General features: G+C 38.2%; 1 protein-coding gene across 1 annotated transcript in view; it reads left to right on the top strand.

Annotated features, from left to right (window-relative positions):
- MET (MET proto-oncogene, receptor tyrosine kinase) overlaps positions 1-25372 on the top strand; it is a 116441-nt gene that overhangs the window by 11593 nt on the left and 79476 nt on the right. Inside the window, exons 2-3 of the mRNA XM_023228228.2 lie at positions 11927-11976; positions 15271-16484. Of these exons, the coding sequence (XP_023083996.1) occupies positions 11934-11976; positions 15271-16484 (1257 nt within the window). The 5' untranslated portion in view covers positions 11927-11933. The remainder of the gene's footprint in view (positions 1-11926; positions 11977-15270; positions 16485-25372) is intronic.

Here is a 25372-nt window from a genome sequence, read left to right on the forward strand (position 1 = left end):
AGAATTTGATACTATACATTTTATTTCTCCCTTCTTGAAAGTTCTCCTTTAGCTTACCTCTCCACATTTTCTTTGCCTACAATTTTTCTTTTTACCCTTTAGAACATAAAGTTTAGATTCTAGTCTTCTTTAAGGCTCCATCTGAATTCCTCCTTTCTACTTACAAAACACATTCACAAGTGATCTCTCAGTGACTTCCAGTACACCGATGGACGAGCGGTTCACAAACCGCTCTCTCTCTCACTTCCTCTTTTCTCTACACCACCACTTTCATGTTGTCAGCTACCTTATATATAGACTCCTCCACTTAGATAACCAGAAGCTGCCTCAGCGTAGCTTCAGGGTTATTAACTCAACCAATTACCTTTACCCTCAAAGTCTCCTCTCCCTATTTTCCTTACCTTGGTTTATGATACCCAGAGAGACTTTTTTTTTTAGCCATTCTTGGCTTTTCAGTCTCCTCTACAATCAAAAATCCATATTGAATCATTCCCACATAATTTTTATCACTTTAGTATCTGTGTAATCTAGTCCTTCCTTTCTTTCCACAATGGTTTGTTTCCATGAACTTTGTTCAGGAACATTCTTTCATATATTAATTGATTCTGTTGTCCATTCATTCAATTAATGCTTACCAAGTGCCATGTAATGACACTATGCTAAGGGCTAAAAGTGGAGCTTACGCTCTGATGGGAGACACAGATAAATAAGTTACTATATAGCATGATAAAGGCTAGATAAGGGGAAGATCGGTTTGATGTTCAAGCACATGGGAGAGTTCCTAATTCCTTACTAGAGGGTAAGAGAGGCATCAGAGAAGGCTTGCCAGAACTGTTCCCTAAGATGAGGCTTAAAGAGAGACGACAACTTATCCGTGTGAAGTTGAGGGCAAGAATATCCATAAAAAGGGATCCACATTTGCTGAAACCCAGAGTGGCTCAGCACATGGCTTGCTTCAAGAACTGAAGAGGGCAGAGTGGCCAGAGCCTAGATTTCTAATGGGGTGATGGCAAGAGGCAAGACTGGAGAGTGGGGCAGAAACAAATGATATGTGGCTTGTAAGCTCTGTCAAGGGGTTGACCTTTTTTTCAGCAAAGAAGTGACATAGTCAAATTGTCAGTTTAGAAAGATATCTCTGGTATGCTAGCGGAAAGATGATCAGGGTGAGAATGGAGAGGGAAGACCTGTTGTAGTAATCTAGGTATGAAGTGACACTGCCCTGACCATGGGCATGGAAACCAATAAGGAGATGGACATGTTTAAAATACTTGTAGGTGGGCGTCAAGGATGATGTCCTGGAAATATGGGACATGTTCAGCAGCGGTAGGATACAGAGAGGGAGACCAGGTTTTGTGGGAGTAGATGGAAGTACCAGAAGGATATCCAACTGCTCCTTCTTGGTCTCTTGTCCCATCTGTCTTTGTCTTCTGGCCTATTAGCTTTGGTGGCCCCAGTGCTCAGTCCTCCTCTCTTCATTCTCTACACTCTTCTCTTCAGAGGTCCCATCCACTCTCATGGCTTTTCATGACATCTACATGCTGACAACTTCTTAATTTAAATCTCTAGCCCAGACCTTTCTCCTTAACCCTGGGACTCAAACATCCAACTGCATGCCCGGCATCTCCACTTAGATGCCTAAAAAATATCTGTCAGGCTGGGCGCAGTGGCTCTTGCCTGTAATCCCAGCACTTTGGGAGGCTGAGGTGGGTGGCTCACTTGAGGTCAGGAGTTCAAGACCAACCTAGCCAACATGGTGAAACCCTGTCTCTACTAAAAATACAAAAATTAGCCGGGTGCGGTGATGCATGCCTGTAATCCCAGCTACTCAAGAGGCTGAGGCAGGAGAATCACTTGAACTTGCGAGGCGGAGGTTGCAGTGAGCCAAAACCACATCACTACACTCCAGCCTGGGCAACAGAGTAAGACTCCATGTCAAAAAAATAAAAATAAAAATAACTCCATCATGGGCAAAACTACATTCCTGGTCTCCTCATATCCTACAAACATGCTTCACCAACCAGAGTCTGCATGTCGGTAACTGGCAAAGTCATTCTTTCTGTTAAAAAAGTCAAAATCCTTGGCATATTCTTGACTCCTTTTTTTCTCACATGCCTCAGATCTGACTCCATCAGTAAATCTGGATGGAGTTTGATCTGAGGCATGTGACAAAATAGTTAGCTCTGTCTTCAAAATAGAACCAGAATTCGGCCACATCTCCCCACTCTCCCCTTCCTTCCTGGCCCAGACCACTAGGTCCCCCTCCTGGAACACCACAGGAGCCTCCCAGCTGGCCTCACCACTCCACCGTTGCCCTGAACTGCCCCCCAGCCACTAGCAGACTTCTCTCCCACACGATCAAGGTGATTACATTCCAACATAATCCCCTCCTTGTTCAACACCCTGCAATGACTCCCCATTTCACTCCAATAAAAACCTGAATCTCCCAGATGCCTGCGCGGCCTTAGATGCTCTGCTGCTTCGTCCTGTCTGATCTCAGCTCCCGGTCACCAAAGTCTAGGCTTACCGGCCCCCTCTCTGTGCCTCAGACACATCAGACACACTTAGTTCTTCCTTCTTGCCTCTGCCCAGAAATCTCTTTTCCCATCTCAGCTGGGTCCACAAAGCCATCTTCCCAATTTCCAAACTACAAACCTATCCCTGTACCTCTCCTCCAGGCAGTTCTGATGCCCCAACCTTACTTTTTGTTTTTCCCTGTAACACACATCAACTTCTAAAACACTACATCATCAACTTGTTATGGGTATTAATTGCTGCCCCCAGCTAAAATGTAAGTTCCACAAGAGCAGGGGTGTTGGGTTTTGTTTATTGATGTATCCCAAGCATCTGACGCATAGTAGGACCCCAGTAAATATTGGTCAAATTTGGTCTTAAATAGCTGTTGCGTAGACAAAAGTGATATTGGAGAGATGGATTTCGGGATTCTCTGGAGACTCTTCAACAAAATATATCAGACTTTCTGTAATGTGGCCGCAGCCTAACCTTATACCTTCCTCCACTGTCAACCCAGTCCACCTGGCCTCTATACAAATTGCAACTTCCTGGACAACCCTGCACCTTCTCCCCAGGTGCCTATGTGCGAGTCCACTCCATCCAGACTGTCTGTCCCCTACCTCAGCTGTGCCTGAGCAGCTCCAACTTATCCTGCAAGACACAGCTCAAGTAGTATCCCTCTGAAATACTCCTTGGCCCTGCTTTCTGTCTGTGTAGTTAGCTCTTCTTCCCCGTGCTGCTCCACTGACATGCACACACCTTTACAGCACAGCCTGGGAGTGTTGCGGGTGGAAGGTGGGGATTCCCAGTCAAGGGGCAACACCTGTATGGTTGGAAAAGTTATTTGTTTTAATTTCTTGCCCTCTATTCTCTCTTCTGTTTCTCTCCTCTCCCATAAACACAGATACCACCTATATACACACAACCTGTCCTGAATTGCTTTTCCTTGAATTGATGAGTTACATAAATGCAATCCTAAGCACAGTTGTTTTCAGGTTGTCCTAACCTTTTGCTTTATTGATTTTTCAAGGATCCAGAGTGTTTACTGAGTTTCAGAAATTGGATTCTGTACTTATTTTTCTGTACTATCCTAGTTTTACGAGAATCCATTTGCTCAGCATTCTCTATTCTTTTAAAAGTGTTTAAGATATTTGTAAATAGTTTTGTTTTGTCGTTTATTTTCTGGTGACATATTGACCTCAACATAATGCTATTTATATGCTTTAATTCTTCTTCCAGCACTGTTAGAATTGCATTATGTTGACCCAAAGAATCCACATCTGTACAAAATATGGCCAGGTTTGGCTATTCCTTCACATTCACAGTATTCTCATGATTTCTAACAATTCTTGTCTACTTTGCCTAAATAAGAAAAGGTCATATACTGACAATTTTGATCGTGAAAAAGAGACCTTAGTTCATTCCAGTGTCAGAGTCTACTTGCAAACAAACATTGAGTTCCAGGAAAATTTCTAAGGTGTGAGCAAAATAAGCAAAATAAATTCAGACCTAAGAGAAAATAGCATTACAAGGAATGCCCACCTCATTCAAAGGCTCTACGTTTTCAGGCAAGAGGGGCCCTGTCCTTTGGCACCCTCACACCTCTCCCCTTTGTCTCTTTGTCCCTGGGTGCTGATTTTTCTTTCTTTATGTGACAGCCACTATGAAAAGAATGGGGTTCACTCACCACCTGCATTCCTCCACAGCCATTTGATATCTGCTTTCGATAACAGCAAAGGAAACTGATCAGTCATATAAATTCAATCCTGAGCACAGTTCCTCGTTTGGAATTGTACCATGCTTTATGCCGAGGACATTTTCAAACAAGAAGGGAGGGAATGTCTGATTCATTCGTGAGTAATGTACCAGCTTCCTCTCCAACTTGTCTCCCTTCAGTGGTTCACATTCTGACTGTTCAGTCGGTTTATCCTTTCCAAACCCTTTAGTTGAATACAACTGGCAAAGGTTGCTTGGCTTATTTTTTTTTTTTAATATATAGACTTGGAAAGATGTTTCTGAAATGTGATTTGTGGATTTGTGTTATTCAGTGTTACTGGATTAATTGAACAAAAACTGGTAACACTGCTACACAGTCTGAATCACAAAATTATGTCCATCCATTTGGCTGAAAAATATGAAAAAAACATACTTGTATAGGTTTTCATGCATTTTAGCACTTTCTTTACATTGGGGAAGTTCAACCTTCACACTTTCAAGGGCAATGAAACATTTTTGTTTGACCTACAATTTATTAATGGGACAAAAGCCCATCTGTCAATCAGGGCTCTGAGAGTTCAATGTAATTTCTGAACAATATGTTTTACATTATGCACAATGGTAAAATGGACAAATGTCCATTTATTCTTCTTTCCCAGAAGTTGAGTACTTTCAACCATTCTTAAAAGGACAAAGATGTTTGCTGACAGAATATGAATTTATAAAGGATAATCTTGAGGATATAATGGCATTCTATTCTTTTTATCTTTACTCTTGCTGTATCAGGGTTGGATAATGGTCTCAATCATATGTTACAACTAGAAAATGCACAATTGGCTTTTTCTTATGCTAAGAGGCAGCAATTTTCAACTTTTTAAATGATTATGGGACTAAGAGGGGATGCAAAAGCTGATAAGAATCTGAATAAAAGCACTGTCAAAGAAACAACATTTGTGTAATAACCAAGAAACTGTTTAGAGCACCCCCTGGAAACATTAATTATAACACGTGCAAATCATTCCTGTACAAAGCTTAACTTGTTTATCTCCTATAGCCACCTGTATTTGAATTTTTAATAAGCTCATGTATTATAAATAAAGCATGTAAATCAACCTGGGAATACCTTTTCTGTTTCAGAAATTTCATGTAAATGACAGGCTGCCACATACAGTACAACTAACTGTAGGGGGAAAAAAGTTTCTTTACTCCCTTTCACATAGTTATACCTTCATATGACACTTAAAACCACCTGTCAGGAACTTTTAAAGCATGTGTTAGATGTACAGAAGCAAACCCAAATGAAAAAATGCTATGCAGTTTTGCAATACATATATGCCACAGAAACCTTAAAAAACATTCTAACCCAAAGGATAAATAGGTTTGGCCCAAATCTTTTTAATCTGAGTTCTGTGGGTAAAAAAGATTATTGTTCCCTGATTTTTCCCCATTTGCTGACAACTGGGATTGTCTTATAAAGTACATTCATGGGACATTCTTACACTAAACAAATTATCTGAAATTCAAATTTAATTCAGCATCCTATATCTTTACTTGCTAAATCTCAGTTGGGATATGGGCTTACTCTTTTTTTTTTTTTTTTTTTCTGAGGCAGAGTCTGGCTCTGTCATCCAGGCTGGAGTACAGTGGTGTGATCACGGTTCACTGCAGCCTCAACCTCCCTGGCTCAAGTGATCCTCCCACCTCAGCTTCTGCAGTAGCTGGGACTATAGGCACATGCCACCATGCCTGGCTAATTTTTTTATTTTTTTGTAGAGTTGGAGTTTGCCCAGGCTAGTCTCAAACTCCTGAACTCAAGCAATCGTCCGGCCTCAGCCTCCAGAAGTGTTGGGATTACAGGCATGAGTCACAGTGCCCGGCCTGGGCTAACTCTTTTTTAAAGAGTTAAAATACTGGTTCCTATTTGTTTTTACTTCTCTAGTACGGGAAGCCGTTACTGTGGCCTCTGTCTTGGGGGGCAATTTTTGAAGGACATCAAGAACTTGAACCGAGGTTAGAGGAAAACCACAAGATGGCTAAAGGGTGGGAAAAGAAGAAATAACACTATTTAAACTGTGGATGAGAGGACTGAAGTGATGAAGCAGTCACCAGGTATTTGGAGTGGTCTCACCCAAGGGACTGTGCCAACTTCCTCATTTTTTGAGGGCAGGCAGAAACTGGCCAAAGCACAAGTTAGGATAATACGCATAGTAGCTACATTTATTAAATGCTAGGGTGTGCTGCATAACTGAATGACAGCGTTTCTCACAGTTTATCTCCAACTCTCATGGCCAACCCATGATGCATATGATTATCCCCATGTTTTGAATGTAAGAAACTGACACTCAAATCGAAGGCATGTCAGCAAAAAAGGCCATATTCACATCCCATTTAAGTCTGTCGGACAGTAAAACCCACACTCTCTCCACTACAGTCCGCCTTGTCTCCGGAATATTTTGGGGTGTTTAAATGTGATTATGCCAAAGAGCAGTTGAATGGGCTGAAAAATTCTGAAGATTCCTCCTGTCCCTTCGATTCACTGTTAGAAACCATTGTCAAGGTAGTGTCTGGCTACAGTAGAAGGGATTTTTGACACAGCCTATTGTTTTATCTTTTTAAAGTCAATGTAGCGCTTTTGATGATCATAACACTAACTGTAAGTCTTCAGGCATAAGAATCAAACATTCAGTCAAGCATGTTAACAAATTTGCTTTCAGCCCAGTAGATCTATCCACTTTTCCATTTAGGTTACAAATTTAGATTTCAGAGTGTATCGTGTTATCTTCACAATAACACAATAACAAAGACTGTACACTCTTTGAGGGAAGAAACTCTTAGTATCTAGTCAGGTACATTGCATGCATTGGGTGCTCCCAAATACTTGATTAATATCTTACAATACAGTGTAATATGATTCTTCATAAACAGTGAGTGTTTATAAACACAGTATGTTAAATGTCATCAGGAATCTTCTATTGGAATCTTAACTTTAATAGGCCTACTTTTAAAGTTAATAAACATAATATAAATGTGGACAGGGTTAAGATTTTTCCTTAGGATTTTACTCTGGCCAGTCTTCCTGGAAATTTAGCCATGGCTGTTTTTATGACTGTAATTTCCTTAATATGGGGCTTCAGCCATATTCCATCATCATAAATCCCTTTCTTGCACTTAAAAGCAATGTTAAGATATTTTCCAGTTTCTGTATCTTAACTCTTTAATTAGATCAATTATTTCCATTTTGAGATTATCTTATGTAAATATTGTAGAAGATTTTGGAATTATATAAGAAAAAACTCATATACCACCTCAGAAATCTTAACTAATAGATATGTTCCCAAATGCAAAGTGAAATATTTTAAATAATTATTCAAGTCCCAATTACTTGAATATTTTACATAAAGTTGGTTTTATGCACTTGACTTTGTGTTTAAACTCAAGTTTGTAGTATTTTCTAGTGGACATTGTTAGTTTAGGACTTTTTCAGGTGCAAGGAATAAAAAGAATCATTACTAAACTTATTTAAAAAAAAAAAGAAATAAGGAAGAAAAGAAGAAATTTTACTGGCTTCCCTTAGCTTAAGACATGGCTGGATACAGATGCTCAAACAATCGCATCAGGAGCCTGCCTGCCTCCGTGTCTGGGCTCTCTGGCCTCTTGGGTCAGGTTCATGCTCAGGCTGACTTTTTCCACATAGTGGCAAAAATGGGCATCAGACATCCCAAGATAAAAATCATCTTTAGTGCTCATGCTCTCAGAAGGAAAGAGGCCCTCTCCCAGCATCCATATTAAATCCCCGAAGAGATTCTGTTTGGCCTTGCTTTGGCCACATACTCAGCCCTGACCAAGCTCCATTCAAGAGAATAGAGTTCACTGAAAGGCCAGCCTGGTTTGCACACTCATTCTGTGTTGAAAGATGTAGACCATGTGATTGACAGTCCCAGCAGATAGGAGAGGGAGAGTTTTAAAAAGAGTTGCCAGTGTAAGAGACAGTGGATTCTGGGAAGGTAAAAAGAGGTATTTATTAAAATACTGTGCCTTTGGAATAAAAATCTTTTCCAGGAAATGCAAATAATTTAAAACAATTCAAATAAGCATCATACATTTTAAAACAATTAGACGTACACTCAGAAGAACTGAATTGCTTGTTTAGATTTCAGCTAATATTTTCTCCTCTTTGAACCTTAGTTTTGTCATCTGGAAACATAGGATAATGCTTACCTTATAAGATAATCATGATTAGAAGAGATGATGGAACTGACCATATCTGTGTACTATAAGGTGCTGTCTGCATAGTTATAAATTATGACTGCTAAGAAAATTAATCCCTAAAGAAAGCAAAATTACCCGTGTCAAGGTTTAGAAAGTCTCTCTCTCTCAAGAAAAAAGTTGTTCTATTGCCTCTGTTGGTATTTTCCTGAGGAATCAGTGTTTGAATACACTATACATTTTTGTAGGCTCTGCAATGTTTTTATGATGAGGACAGTGATAGTGTTGACAGTTGCTCAATGAATACTTGGAGATTTAAATGTATTGCTAGATTTCTGGGAAATGAAAAGACCAATGTAAGCTACTTGAATAAGAAAACTAGAGGTGGGCAGATGGTGGACAGATCAAGTCGCTGGTTTTAAAGGCAGGCTGAACTGATATTTGTAGCTGTTAATAACAGAGCCATCTTCTTTAAAGGAAGTACTCCTAAATATCAGTAGTTTAGTGGCCAAAGTGCCATTGAGATGATTACTGCCAGGAAATGTTTTGCCAGTGATATTACCTTAACTTTCATCTGAAAAGAAATAAAGAAATGTTTATAGATGATTCACTTTCACCTGATATGTGCACAACATTTTAAGAGAATGAATTAGTCAGTCCGTTTGAATCATCTTTACATGTTCCTTTTAGCAAGGAACTCAAAGTTGGTTAAATGGCTAGCACTATTTCAGAAAGAAAAAATAACAGAAACAATGAAAAGATAGTCTATATTGAAAGCCTGATCCAGACACATCATGGGGGGATAAATGTATCAGGGCAAAAATATACAAAAAGTGAAAGTATTTCTAGAGTATTTCACTACCAATATAAATATTAAAATGCTCACACAGCCAGATCTGGCAAGTTATATAGATGAGGAAGTGAAAGCAATATATGCCAAGTCAATGGCATTGGTGTAAAATGTAGTCATAGGGGAGTAATCTCAGAGTTGAAAATTATTAGAAATGGAAAATACTTTGAAGTTCTTTAGTTCCACCCAGAAGTATGCCATTAAATATTTAATAACCATCCCCGTACAGGCTTTAATAAGCCCTGATTTGTAGTGTTTGCCAATTTCTGTGGTGTCAGTACGCCCACCATGGCTGATTTCAGGCTGCCAAGATGAGGTCACTGAAACACAAATTGGGAAGAGATGCACATAGTAGGCTGTCATGAGCCAGCACACAGCTGGTTCAACACTATAATTTTCAAATTAGTTGGGTAACTTGCTTGGGTCATACAAATAATTAGCTGCACTGCCACAACTAAAACTAGGTCCTCTCCAGTGTTTGACCTCAGAATTGTGAATGCATTTTGAAGAAAGCACCATGATTGATTGATGGGTAAGCCCACGTGACTTTCTGTCCTAGTTAAGTTCTCCTTTAAGGGCCTCTGTAGACATTTCCACATTGAGTGTAAACTATAATCTGTCTATCTCCACTACTGGCCTGAGAGCTCATTGACATTTCGAAAGTGTTTTATTTATCTTTGTATCTTCAGCACTCTGTACAGTATCTGACACTTATATGCTTGTAAGTGTTTGTTGGGGGCCATGTACAAACAATAGAGAGCATGCATTGACCTACTATGTGCCGTGCAGTGTTGTACATGCATTTAACTCATTGAATCCTTAGAATAAGTCTCAAAAGTGAGGTAGGTGCTATAATCCTGCCCATATTTTAATAGAGGCTTAGACCTATTTGCCTAAGGTAACAGAGACAGTGATTGGATTCAAACCCTAAAATCTGGCCCAGTGCCTGTGCACTTGGCCTCTCAGCTGTCACTCATTTAACTAGCAGTTATCATCTTAGTGCCCAGCTCAGCACCAAATACGTCTAAAAGGTCTCCCTCCTTTCCTTAGGAAGGACACAAAGCATTTCCCAGAAAAGATCTGATCTGACCAACACAAACCTTTGTTAATGGGGACCAGGCCTTTATTAATGGGAATGATCAAGGAAATGGGGCATTTTCGGTGATTACATTTTCTCATTATCTGAGGTTTGAACAGAAACCTCTATTTTAATTAAAATTTCTGTTGTCGACAATGGGCCCTAGTCCCATTGTTTTCTTTAATTAAAAAAGTTAACCTTTTTTTGATTCACTTGAAAAATGGCATCACCATATGGTAACAGGTAATGTAAAGAAGGTATAGGAGACTAAGGTACTAACCCCAACTGTGTTCTGCAAGGGTTTTTCTTTGAATAGAAAATATATTCTCCTTCCCCACTGATTTTCCATCTCATCAAATGAAATAACAAAAAGCCGATTTCTACATGTGTACGTTTTCTTGGATTCTTGTCCACTGAGATTTAGTACAGTGTGTGACTTATGTGCCAACCTTAAGATAGGAATCTTATTTAAAAACATAATTTAATACAATATCCCTTTTCTTTTTTTTTTTTTTTTTTGATGGAGTCTTGCTCTGTCACCAGGCTGGAGTGCCGTGGCGCAATCTCAACTCACTGCAACCTCAAACTTCCTGGTTCAAGAGATTCTCCTGCCTCAGCCTTCCAAGTAGCTGGGATTACAGGCACGCGCCACCATGCCCAGTTAGTTTTTGTACTTTTAGTAGAGACAGGGTTTCACCATATTGACCAGGATGGTCGTGATCTTCTGACCACATGATCCGCCCACCTCTGCCTCCCAGAGTGCTAGGATGACAGATTATTTTGAAGGCTTCTTCAAAAGACATAAAAGAAAAAACGTCATTCACACTTCACACTGCGTTAATGGACATCAACTAACATGCAAATTGGTTATAATACTTTTCTCCCTTTTGGCAATAATAATTCATTTGTTTCCTTTCTTTCATTATCATTTCTACAGAAAATACAGCAATAAATTATTTATTAGGCTCAATTTTGTTAGATACACTGATACCATATTGATAAGTGCAGTTAACTTTTCACATAATATTTATTTTTCCCATTGTGCTCTAGATGGTTTAGATACATATTTGCAGTTTGGTTTACAGTTTGTATTTGCCCTCGAGTAGAACAATTTGTCCCTAATCCTTTTCTTCTATTCCTTGTCATTCCCTCTACCAGCACCAAAAATTTGCTAGTACGTTGCAAAACAATGAGAATTACAGATAAAATAGCAAGCATTTATATATACTCTTTATTGATCAAAGTGCTTTCAGAGATGAGATCTCTTTTTGATCCTTAAAATGGTCATGTGAGAATATCCAACCCTGGGACTCAGAGGTGGATGATTGCCTGGAGTCACACAGCTAGAGAGGGAAAGGGCTAGAATCAGAGGTCTGATTGTCTGACTTCTGTTCTAGTGCATGCTCCCGCCTCGCTTGGGAAGCTGCTTCAGTATAGTGAAGCACTTAAGAGCATGAATGAGTTCTCTTTAGCCAGATGTGGAATTGAAGCCTGGCTCTAACTGTGTGATTTTAGCAAGTTTGCTTATCTAGAAGAGAAAGATAATAATACTTCCTTCTTCACAGGGTGTTGATGAAGAGTAAATCAAAGGGTTTAGCAGAATGCCTCGCACATGGTAAGCACTCCGTATATGTTCTTGTTATTTTTATTATCACATGGCTTTGCCTTACTGAGGCTTCATCTTTTCCTCTAGTCCAACTACCGTTCTCTAGCTTTGCTTATCCCTTCGTAGCCTGTACCCGCAATGACACGATCTTGGCTCACTACAATCTCTGCTTCCCGAGTTCAAGCAATTCTCCTGCCTCAGCCTCCTAAGTAGCTAGGATTACAGGCACCTATCACCACACCCAGCTAATTTTTTTGTAGTAAAGATGGGGTTTCACCGTGTTGGTCAGGTTGGGTTCAAACTCCTGACCTCAAGTGATCTGCCCATCTCAGCCTCCCAAAGTGCCAGGATCACAGCCATGAGCCACTGTGCCCAGCCAGGAATCTTCATTCTTTATCCTCCTTTGAGACTCGGTTCTAGCATCATTTCCAGTGGAGTTGGTCTCCCTTCCTCTGCATTCTGATAACCGTTAACCCACTGCCTCCATCAAGTGACTTGAGCTTCCCAGGGAAGGGCATCATGCCTTTGTAGACATCCAATAAATGTTAGTAGAAGAAAGGGGAGGTCCTGCCAATAATCATATGTCTTTCCCACAATTTAAGAATAAACCCCTTTTCACCCTGTTACTGCTTTCTGCTTGTCTTCCCTTTGACAAACATTCTACTTCTTCGTCACCCATTCCCTCAGTCTAACATCTGACACTGCTATAGAAACTACTGCCTTGAAGATCAACAAAGAGGTTCCATGTGGACCAATGTCCTCCTTCTTGAGACCCTCGCCTGGCTTTTGTGACACAGTGCAATATTTGCTCTGTTGATGCCTCACTGACCTTAACCTTCCTTGACTCCTCCACAGATTTCTCTACTGTGGCTATCCCCTAAGATTTAGGTCATTTGCCTTCTCTTCTTTCATCTAGTCTGTTCATGAACACACCCATTCTTGGTTTTAACCATCACCTCTATGCAGATAATGTGCAAAGTTTATTTCTAGTCCGAGTGGAGTCTCTGTTACTCTGCCAATCAAGTGCTAAATTGTTATTCCTTCTAGTGCAGCAGTGGCAAATACCTGACACTCATGTGTCTCACTTAAGACAGATATTGTTTCACCCAAGACTGATCATGCCGCTTTCCCAGTCAAGGCAGGCTTCTCAGAATCCTTCTCATTTCCGCCTCTGTTCTTTGGCACTAATGCTCTGTCTGCTCAGAGTTTTCATTCTTCACTTGTTCCAGGCACCTGTTTCCTGGTGAATAATGTAAAACCTACTAGTCATCCTTATAGGAGAACATGCACTCATTTCCCAGCAGCACATCCGACTCAATGTTGTTAAAACCAATCTACCATTCCCATATATTCAGCCTAACTTCCCAGTGCAGTCTACCCTAGTTTTATAACTTGTTCTACTTTTCCAAGATAACTGCTAATCATCTTTGTTTGTCTTTGCTTTCTGTTTTGCACTGTGTTTGATACATTAGGGTATCAAATCCTACTTACTCAAATATGTCCCGTATTCATTCCTTCTATCCTTGAGGCTACCATATTTGTTCTGGCCCCTGTTACCTCATTGTGGAATATAAAAATTGCCTGTCAACTGGTCTTTCCATTGCCAGGTTCTCTCTGTTCTAGGCCACCCTGCCTCCAGATCAATCTTCCTAGAGTAAAACCTTCATTGTATCACTCTCTAGCTCAAAATTCCTTAATGATTATCAATCACCTCTTAAAGTCCCCAATTCTTAGACTATTAGTAGGGTAAAATTATTTTTGATTTGGAGTCAAAAAGTTTTGGATGCAAATTTTGGCTACTACCCTTAACTGTTACATAACTTCGAATTTGTGGCTTAATTTTTATTCATCATCTATTCAGTATCTATCCGTTTAACACCTTCTGCATCTCAGGCTCTGTACCAGGTACTTGGGATACAATGATGAGCCAAACAAACCTCGTCCTTGCTCTCCTGGACCTCACAACATAGTGAGTTTGTCTCTGTTTCTCATGATCATAATAATCCTAAGTACAGGCTGTGCTTTTTTCCCTTGACACTTGTAGCTTCTGGTTTGTGCTATGCAGGGTACTGTAGTGCCATGTACAATGCCTCAATAATCAGCATATATGGGTTATCACTCAGACACATTGCAGCTTCACTGAAGGGCAGTGGCTATGTCCCATTTCCCATAGTGCAAACACAGAGCCCTGCACATACCAGTTGCTCAGCGATTTCTGATGTGGTTTTTGTAGATCCAGGGTTAGTCTTTGGCACAGTCATAATGCCTAGTATGTTTTTAGAGGCTCCCCCTCTACTATCAGAATTATGCTATTAAAAAATGTCATACCTATTTAGTGTATACTCATTCTAAGGCCTCTCCTTTCCAACATGCTACCCTGCCTATAATTATTATAAGGAGAACTCACAATGTTCATAACTTGTGCACCTTAAGTTTTAAAAACTGTGAATAACAAGCCCATTCATGTTTCCTCATAGAAATACTGTCTATATGCATACAATGAAACATTAAAATAATGTACTTTTTACTAAATAGCTTTTTGACTTGGTAATGAACAATATGTTGTTTTTCCCTGAGAAGTAGTTCTAGGACTTTAGTTCTGAAGATTATGTTTTATTTTATACATTTTCAGCCTGCTGTTTTTCAGTTCCCAGTGATCCTACATTAAACATTTGTCTGTCTAAAACAATAGGTTAACTGTAGCCAAATTATAATCAAACCATTCCTCTCCACACAAAATCCTATAAACAGCATGTGATCATATTGCTTCTAGAATTTATGATTGTTTTCTTCCAAAAGGAAGCTAAATTTAGCCTAGTAATTCTACATGCTCCCAAGAAAACAATGCCTGCTGTGATTTCTAGAATAAATGAATCTGAACCGCAGTTCCTTTACTTGACTAACAGAGAAACTTTAAATATCAACCTAGTCATTAACCACAGTTATTAAACCACATTAAACAACCAGCAAGAGGTTAAGAAAGAAAGTTGCTATGTTTTTTCTTTCATTGCTGAATGAGTCTAACTTAGTTACTGTATCAACCTTAATACAGAACATTGTTTGCATCTCAATGGTTCTCTAAAATTATTCGTTCATGGCTTGAGTTCTAAAATTAAGCTATGTGGAGTCATGTCCAACCACACAATGCATCTTTATGTGAAACTGGCTAGAGTTTTTGTTTTCCTTCTATGTAAAAGTCCAGTTGGGAAGCTTTATTTCTGATCATTTAAATGGTATAGGTCTTTCAGTTTTCTCTTCGTTTCTGACAACTGAACTGCTCTCACCTTGAACCTGTTTTGGCAGATAAACCTCTCACAATGAAGGCCCCTGCTGTGCTTGCACCTGGCATCCTCATGCTCCTGTTTCCCTTGGTGCAGAGGAGCAATGGGGAGTGTAAAGAGGCACTAGCAAAGTCCGAGATGAATGTGAATATGAAGTATCAGCTTCCCAACTTCACCGCGGAAACACCCATCCAGAATGTCATTCTACATGAGCATCACATTTTCCTCGGTGCCACCAACTACATTTATGTTTTAAATGAGGAAGACCTTCAGAAGGTTGCTGAGTACAAGACCGGGCCTGTGCTGGAACACCCAGATTGTTTCCCGTGTCAGGACTGCACCAGCAAAGCCAATTTATCAGGAGGCGTTTGGAAAGATAACATCAACATGGCTCTAGTTGTCGACACCTACTATGATGATCAACTCATTAGCTGTGGCAGCGTCAACAGAGGGACCTGCCAGCGACATGTCTTTCCCCACAATCATACTGCTGACATACAGTCGGAGGTTCACTGCATATTCTCCCCACAGATAGAAGAGCCCAACCAGTGCCCTGACTGTGTGGTGAGCGCCCTGGGAGCCAAAGTCCTTTCATCTGTAAAGGACCGGTTCATCAACTTCTTTGTAGGCAATACCATAAATTCTTCTTATTTCCCGCATCATCCGTTGCATTCAATATCAGTGAGAAGGCTAAAGGAAACGAAAGATGGTTTTATGTTTTTGACAGACCAGTCCTACATTGATGTTTTACCTGAGTTCAGAGATTCTTACCCCATTAAGTACATCCATGCCTTTGAAAGCAACAATTTTATTTACTTCCTGTCGGTCCAAAGGGAAACTCTAAATGCTCAGACTTTTCACACAAGAATAATCAGGTTCTGTTCCATAAACTCTGGATTGCACTCCTACATGGAAATGCCTCTAGAGTGTATTCTCACAGAAAAGAGAAAAAAGAGATCCACAAAGAAGGAAGTGTTTAATATCCTTCAGGCTGCATATGTCAGCAAGCCGGGGGCCCAACTTGCTAGACAAATAGGAGCCAGCCTGAATGATGACATTCTCTTTGGGGTGTTCGCGCAAAGCAAGCCAGATTCTGCCGAACCAATGGATCGATCTGCAATGTGTGCATTCCCTATCAAATATGTCAACGACTTCTTCAACAAGATCGTCAACAAAAACAATGTGAGATGTCTCCAGCATTTTTATGGACCCAATCATGAGCACTGTTTTAATAGGGTAAGTCACATCAGTCCCCACTTACACACTGTGAGGTGTAAATTAGAAATAAGTATCAGTCTCAAAAAGAATATCCAGGACTTCTTTTGTGCTTGGTAAATGGTATTTATCCAAAATAGTTGCAGATTTTTTCCAAGAAAATTTAGAAATTGAATCTTCATTTACACCTAAAATAGTATCTTTAAAGTGTAATATGTTAACTAAAAGAAAAAATATTTTTACAATTCAGATTTGTGTGCTCGTGACACTTCAGATTATATTAAAGTTATTTCCCATATAAGATTTTGTAGTTCTGATCAGATTTACGCAGATTTTATCACAACAGCAATTCCCATAAAACATAATTATTGACATTTCTGTGTAATCTCTGCAACATTTACAAGATGCTCAAGCTAATTTGTACACCTTAAATAATTGTTCCTTATGAGATTATATTCTCTCACTGATACACAAATGATTAATCTGTATTCTTGACATTATTTAAAGGAACTTAACTTTAAAAAATCTCTTCTGAAATGCTGGTAAATAAAACATTTTTAAATGAGCTAGTATACTTCTCTAAACAACCTGTAAGAGTAGAGAGGAGATGTTTGTTCCCAAGTCCTTCTTTTAGAGCTTGACTTTAATCATGGACTTCCTTCTGGAAAAGACTTGTGTCTACCAAGTTCTAGCTTGGCACTTTACCTGGCTGTTATTTGATATTTATAAGCATAAATATTTTGGTTGATGATTATTTATACGTATATGAAACGGTATTTTCATAGAAGCTGTTAGAGATATTCTTAGTGCTGTGATTTAAATATAGTAACAGCTACCAGCTATACCTGGAGAATTTATCTTGCTAGTCAGTTGATCACCTGGTCTGAGTGTTTGTTGTGGCTTCGAATTTCTTCTATGACCATAATTGAATGAACAAATACTATAGCTTTTCTAAAGACAGTTTGACTTTGGCATGGTATGTTTCACTTACTTTAGCAGTTTTCAATATAAGATATAAAGGTTATAACTGCAATCAGGAAGAACATTAAACATGTCCTCAATAGCATAAAGTATATAATTTGCTGAGGGGTAAGGGCATATTAATTCAGAAACAATTGGTTGACTTTTGCTGAAATGTCTGGGACACTTCTCTAGATGGAAACTGTAGTTAACTTTTTATGATGCTAGGAAAATACTTCCAAGAAAGTCAGTTCATCTTTTGGTGAACTAAAAACAAAACTTCCTTCCTCTCTCTTCCAAAGTCTATGAATATATATAACATACATGCACATACATTCCAACTAAGACTTATTTCCCCCTGCATACATTTGATATATGTTGCAAAGAAGCAATAGAATTCCTCATGAAGCCCCCCTTTTCTTTACCAGAAACTACAAAAGAATGAAAGGAAACAAAATGATTTTCAGAAACCTGGGATTAAGAAATAAAAATATAATGTTAATAGCATTACAGAGAAGATATTTTTCTGCACCTAGTAAGTTGATTCTGAGACACAAGTTTTAAAAGAGTCTATTAGGAATTCCTCCAGGGCTCCTAGAGCACATGGATTTGCTATTTAAATCTTTCTTTGTTAAAAATTAAAAAGAAGGGTAGGGCAAGAAGAAAATTAAAAAGCGAATTCATAAAGGTATATTGATATCTCATTTTTTAACTTTTGTACATTTCAATCCTTAGAGATGTAAAAATACTTATCAATTCTAGAAATTCTCAAAACACATCTGAATTTTATCCTACCCCTTTGACTTTTTTAATGTTTCAAGGGACACAAAGAGATGGGATTATCCAATGAAATTCAGGTCAGTTTTATCGCCCAGGAAAAATTCCCAAAATGCACTAGCCACACCTGAAACCATTATCACTCCCATCACAAAAATTCTTGCGGGAAACAAGATGGAACTTGCCAACATAGTCTTCTTACAAAGGAAGCCAATTTTTACCCTGGCCAAATTCCATAGACAAATACCTTCAAACCTCCTCTATTTATTTGCCTGTTTATCTTCTCTGGTTACAAAGATCAAACTTCTTCTGAGACTGAGACTACACATATTCTCTGTCTTCGTATAACCCATCCAGACCTCAGATTGTTCCAATAATGAGCGTATAATCATTTCCTAGCTTAATGCCAAAATGAAGGCACCTAGAGCCATTCATCACACACACACAAAAACAAAATGATTACAAGATCAAAGCTGTTTAGCAGGACTCTCAAGCAATAAGATGACTCCATTTTGTCTTGGCAGATTTACTTGGCCAGAAATCAGGTGACCCTTTTAATAATTTCTTGGAACTGAGTTTTTACTTTGGCATCAAGTTTGGTGAAAAGACACACATACTGTAGTTTTGTTATTAACATCTCTAATACATTTGTAAAGGGACTCTTGTGGACAAGGTTAAGAAAGCTGCAGCTGTAACTTTCCACTTATGCTTCTGCCCTGTCCTCAGTGTTGACACATTGCTGAAAGAGGGATTTCCTGGCACTCCTTGAGCTCTCCTCCATGTGCAAAAAGTGTTTCTATCACAAGATCAGATAATGGGAGTTCCAGGGAAGGGCCTTTCACATTAGGGGTCCGGCAGGTGTACCAGGCCTGACTTGCTTATTTAGGATCACATATTATGTTGCTTTTCCCAGTCTCACATTTCATGAAATATGTCTATGCAAACTCTTCACATGCATCTTCTCATATTGATGACATCACAAAAGCCCTCTGAGTCATCTGATAATTCCCAGTGCTCATCATCTTCACCCATAAGCTATTTGTGCTTCAGAACTCTTTGTCTCCACATATGATGCTGTTTCTGGAAACTTATCCCAAGCCACAAGTGCCCACTTATAGAATACCAATGTTGTTGACTGTATCAGTTGTTCTATAAGAATATATTCTTGATCCTCACAATGTGTCTGTTTTTTATGTTGCTTTTGAAAGTGCTTCTGAAGAATTTGTTTACAGTGACTTCCAACATTGAGTACTGTGAGATTATACACTCACAAATAATTACTAAATCTGTTTAAGTATCTTTACCTTCTCCTTTACCCATTCATCAATCAACCTCTGTAAGCATCCTAAATTAGTATTGATTGAAGTTGTTTTAGGCTAATGCATATTCTCTAAATAGCACATTATTGTTCAAAATAAAATAATTGAGAAAATTGTCCCATAATATGAATGGAACCTTTGTAAAGACCCATATGTAGGGAGAAAAAAACCTTCATCTCTATTTGAGGATAAGCAGTAGCAAAAATTTCATTAACTTGCTTAAAATTAAGTGGAATTTAATTTTAAGACTGTGGAATCTCTAACAGTCTCTTACCTATAAGGGATTGATTAATGTGACAATTTCAGGAAAAAAAAGAGAATCAGTACACATTGGCCCAATCTCCTACAAATGAGAATCGATGCAGAATAAGAGAATTTTTTAAATCCCCAAATCAGCAAAGGTCCTGTTCCCTAAGTTATAGAATATTTATTAAAACAGTGAAATAGTATATTTTAGAAAAAAAATTTAATCAAAGTTGAAATTAGAAAAGGGTTCTTGAAATAGCTCTCACCTTTCAGAAAATACAGTTAATACACAATACTGCTTTTCTTGCAGTTCTATTATCAAAGTTTTGCTCTGTAGGTAAGCATTTGAAAGACTTGTAGCAAATATTTTCACCAACATCTTGACGACCTTAAAGACCAAAGTTGGATCAAGTGAAGGGGAAAAGCATTTGGTGCCAGACACACCTGGGTGGAAGTCCTGGTTTACTGCATACCAGCCATGTGACTTCTGCCACATTACCTAACTTCTTGGAGGCTGAGTCTCATTGGTAACATGCAGATAACAATATGTACTTCACAGGGCTTTGTGAAAATTTGGGATAATGTATATGACGTACCTGGCACAATAAGATCACTATAAATTTAGCCCTTTGGGAGACAGCATGGACTAATGGAAAGAGACTGAAGTCAGAGATGTGGGTTCAAATCTGAACTCCACCATTTTCTACCTGGATGGCCATGAGAGCATTATTTAAACTCTGAACCCATCGTCTTGCATGCAGGACTATTGTGTGGACAGGTATATTAATAACATCTGTAAAAGGTCCCAACTTGGTCCTTGGCACAAAATAAATAGCAGCTATTATTGTAAGGAATACTTGCATAAAGAAAGGCAAATTCAAATGATTGGGTTATTTTCTGGAAGAGGTACTTTCTGGTTCTATTGTTTACAAGGGTCTTTCACTTCCCTCTCTGTTATGAGTTACCTGCCTCCATAATGCTTAATTTGTGTTATGTTGTTCTTAAGATTTAATAGTTCCAAAAAAAGATGGGGTGAGGAGTGGTGGTAGTTTGAGGGAGCAGAAGATGGGGAGAAAGACAGTTGAATCAAAAGTGTACTATAGTCAAGTTCAAAGGTATAATTTGTTCTCCTTCCTCTCACTTTCAATCCTAAGTATGCATGACATAAGATATTACTCTTATGTACTTTGACATATCTTGCATTCAGGAATTTGCAGATAATGCAGTTTTAGAAAAAATGAACCTCATAGGTTGTTTGTATTGGGCTTCCTTGTTTTTAAACATCATTTATACTCAAATTCAAAGAGTAGCCAACTGCTTCCCAAAATAAAGGAAACTTAAGGTAGTAATTTTCCATCTCCGTTTCACAGAATGCCAAAGTTAAAGAATCACTACTCAGAGCCATCAAAGGAAGAAAGCGAAGTGATTAGAACAGCTTTAAAGGAGGACAAAAATTAAAACAAGATGCAAACAAGGAATAATAGGAATAGGCAGAAAAGTAAACATACAGTGATGTTTCTTTAGTATGATTATAAAGATGATAGATGAGTAAAATCGAGTTACATTTAAGTTGTAATGGAAGAAAATAATTGCAGCCTTCCATCAGGAAACCACAAGGACCGTTATTGATCTGTCATCCTCAGGGCATGTCTCATAATATTTAATAAAATAAACAAGGATTTATAACTTTTATAGGCCATATATCTATAATCTCCCACACCACTTGAACTGTGAATGTGGAGTCAATGTTACAAATAACATCCCTGTAATTATACTGGTTTGGCATGCCTTATTTAAACAATCTAGCACTCTCAAGAGAATGTATTTTGTATTAGGGATGAAAAATGTGAAGTCAGATTATAGAGTTTTTTACTTATTGTGTTCAAAAATGAGAAAATGTTATCCAATATGAAAAATGTTGTTAAGGATTCTTCATTCTTAATATTAGACAGTCTTCCGAACCTAAATATTAAATATCTTGGCCATATGCCAAATGTAATAGCTACCAAAGCAAAATCTTGCAAGAAAGAAAATCCTTGAGGTATAAAGATTCAATGTACTTTTTAAAAAATGTAAGTAAAAGGTCATTAATTTTACACTTCATTTATGTTTCTTCTCTGGACACTGCTTCATCCTCTCCTAGGCTCAGGGAGCCACTGCTTCCTAACGTCTTCGTTTTAATTATCCATGCTACATTCCACAAAGAGTGGCAGATTGCATTCTTTTATTAAAAGACATTTAAAATTAGTTTCTTTCCAGAATTTTGTAATGCCCCCTGAGATCGCTGGGCACACCCTGGGGTGTTAGAAAACATGTTACAAAATGAACCACTAATTCCTTTTGCTTTTTCCCTTCCTCTTGCTACCGCTCTTTAAACCATTACGTGGCTCATTCACAGGTCTCTCTACCCCAGAAAAGATGAAAAAGCAAAGCCATGATGTTTTTATAACCTAATAGCAAGAGAACACAATGCTGAAACCGTCACCAAAACTGTGGGTAGGTTTTACCATGGGTTATATTAATTCATGATATGATTGATCATATCTCTCACTTGTGTGGGGAATGAAGCGTTAACTATGCCACATGCATTTTAAATTAATTTGACATTCTTCTTAATGTCCTTTCAAACAGGTGGCATTATAACCTGTGTCTTATTTAGGTAGTTGATTTCTACACGGAGATTCACCTGATAAAACTGGTATCACAAACAGGAAGGGGTTTGTACAAAATGAAATAAATCTTCAAGTTGATTTTTGTAAAGTCCAAATGTTAATTAAAAACTTTGAATTCACAACTCTGATACATGATATTTTCATTGACATAAACATGATGAGAGATTTCTGGAAGCATGTGGGATGCTGCATTGATAAGGATATGAACCTCCTTGAGTAATAATGGATTTTTTACTCCAAATACTGTTTCACATTTTGGGTGTTACATCCTTACTTCAGACTTCTGCCTTATCAGTGGCCATCCCACCCTATGTTCTTATCTCCTCGGTCTAATAAGAAAAATGAGGACCTGTCAGAATGTAGATAGAAGACCCTCCGGGAATTTCTGCCACTGCTTATTCATGGATTGGCACAGATACTGATTCAGTGGGCACACAGAGTTCACAATGATTCAGAGCCCAGATATGTGCCCGAAGTCACATCTCCAGCGTCCAGGGAGGACTGTAAAGTGCTCGTTATCAGGAAAATGAAACCAAGGGCTCAGCTACTCCTGAAGTCATTAAAACTCCTTCCCTTAATTTTTTTTTTTTTTTTTAATAGTGTATGTGGTAACCAAATCTAGGATCCTGGATACATTCCAGTCTGCTAATTACATATTTTTTTCCAACTAAAATGTTCCAGGCAGGTTCATTTGCATGTGGATTACTTGCTGAGCCATGTTGACTTCCTATTCTAAAAACCTCACTCTGCCTTGGGAAGCAGCTTACTGCACTTCACGCTAGACCTAGGCTAATGTTGGAGCAAAGTGTAGCTACCCATGTATACTAGCTACCCATATATACTTCAAAAATATTTTCCAGTCTCCCAACAAGAGGAAAGAAAAATGTCTAGCAACTGTATGCTAATTTAGACTAAAGCTTTGTTTTAACCATTCTTGGTGATCACAAATGGGGAAAAATGATTTGTGAACAGTATAACTATAACACAAGCAAAAAAAACATTGTGAATTCAGAGGAAAGTGGGACTTCATTCGTCTTATTTGGGTAAATCACCAAAATGTTCATCAGTCAGAGGACATTAAAATGGTAGATGATACTTCAAATCGTGCCCCAGGTAAAAGGAGTGAATTAAGGTTAGTTTTGATTTGCAAACCATTCTCTTCTAGGGCTGATTTTATAAAAATTAAGTTTGCTGAATCATCATCTCAAAACATATAGTTATTCATGATTAGCTAGAATTTGTGTCTGTGTATCAAAAAAGTAAATTTGTATGATATTAAATTTTCTAACAATGCTTTAAATTTAAAATGTCCGATTAACACTTGCATCTAGCAACCAGTCTACTAACTAAACTATAGGTGAAGTCATGCTCAGGAAATGGGGAAAATGCACAGATTAAATTGGTCTGTTAGCTCTGAGTGAATCAATAGTGTTTAGTGCTAATGCACTAAGAAGATTACAAGCACTAATGCAGTAGCAGTCAATAGCGAAAACGAATATCTCTAAAAAATATCTTGACAATAAACTGTGCAATATTTTCCATTTATCTTAAGCTAATTACATTACCTGCTTGTTCTTTCATCTTATTAGTTTAAGACAAGTGCTAGAAGCCTAACCATTTTATTTAGTGCATAAAAGGGCCAAAACCTTGTAATCATTGTTTTCAGCAGGAGATAGAGGAAAGGATTAATTCATGTAACCAAGATTCAACCAGAAATTCAACAAATATTTATTTAGTCTCTAAACCTGATAGTATTACAGTGGAGAATGAGCTAGACTGTACCTGTCTTCAACAAGCAGATAGACTAGTGAAGATGACAGTAAACATTCAGTCACACCAATGAACAAATATATCTTGATAATTTATGAAATATGCTGTGAGGGAAATAAACATCTGTGAATGCAAATGAGAGGGAATATCTAAATTTGTGGTAGTTGAGTCACAAAAGGCTGTCCTGAGGAGGTGAAAGTTAACTTTTACATAAAGATTAAAACTTTAGAAAAGAAAGCAATATGTCTTTAGTACATGTGCAAATATGTAAACTAATGGTCATTACTTGTTTCGCAAGCTTTACATCTTAACTACAAGCTGCTACCTTCAATCAGCTTTCTTAAGTGGTTTGCGGTCATTAGTGCATACTATCTTACACTTAGAAAAACATTGCAAGAAGTAGTATGATGCTGGAGAATTTAACTTCTTATAACATTTCCTGCCTTAAACAGCTGTAAATGTGTTTAAACATTCTTTTGATTTCTAAATGAATTAAGTTACTTTTTATTATGTGGTTCTTCTTCATATGAAGAAAATGATATGTAGATTACTAGAAGCTAAGAATATACTTTAAATCGTGCTCACAGTCACTGCCTTTCCTGGCCTGTCACTTTAATCAGCTTCTTTGAAAATCACTATTTCTTACATAAGCCAAGTTGTTTCTTCCTTGTTTCCCTCTTCTTCCTTCAATGGCCAACACTTGGTACCCTATTTGTCAGAAGAACATGTTCTTCTTGGGGGAGGAAGGGATTGCCCTATTACCAATAAGTTTTATGACCAAGAGAAACATAAGAATCTGAGAACACACGAAATAAACACTTTGAAACTATCAAAATTACAAACGTTAATAGAACTCAAGGGAATGTGATGCTGAAGTGATCCCAAGGCACATTGTCTTTCTGCCTCTGTGCACTGTACTCTGCACAATTGCATCCATTTTTAGACCATTTCCTTCTCATGAGAATCATGTGCATGGAGGGCCAAAGGAGAGACAAGTGCTCACAAGGGTATCATGAGCACCTATGAAAGTACAAATGAGTGCTGTCCAGTCAGTGCCATCTTTATATTGTTCTGGTTTACAGGCAATGCCTTCATCTTTACTTACAGACACATTTTGCTTTTCTCTTTCATTTTAATCCTGTTCATCTATATATATTTAATCATG

The sequence above is a fragment of the Piliocolobus tephrosceles genome, chromosome 8 (assembly GCF_002776525.5).
Source record: "Piliocolobus tephrosceles isolate RC106 chromosome 8, ASM277652v3, whole genome shotgun sequence".
NCBI lineage: Eukaryota > Metazoa > Chordata > Mammalia > Primates > Cercopithecidae > Piliocolobus > Piliocolobus tephrosceles.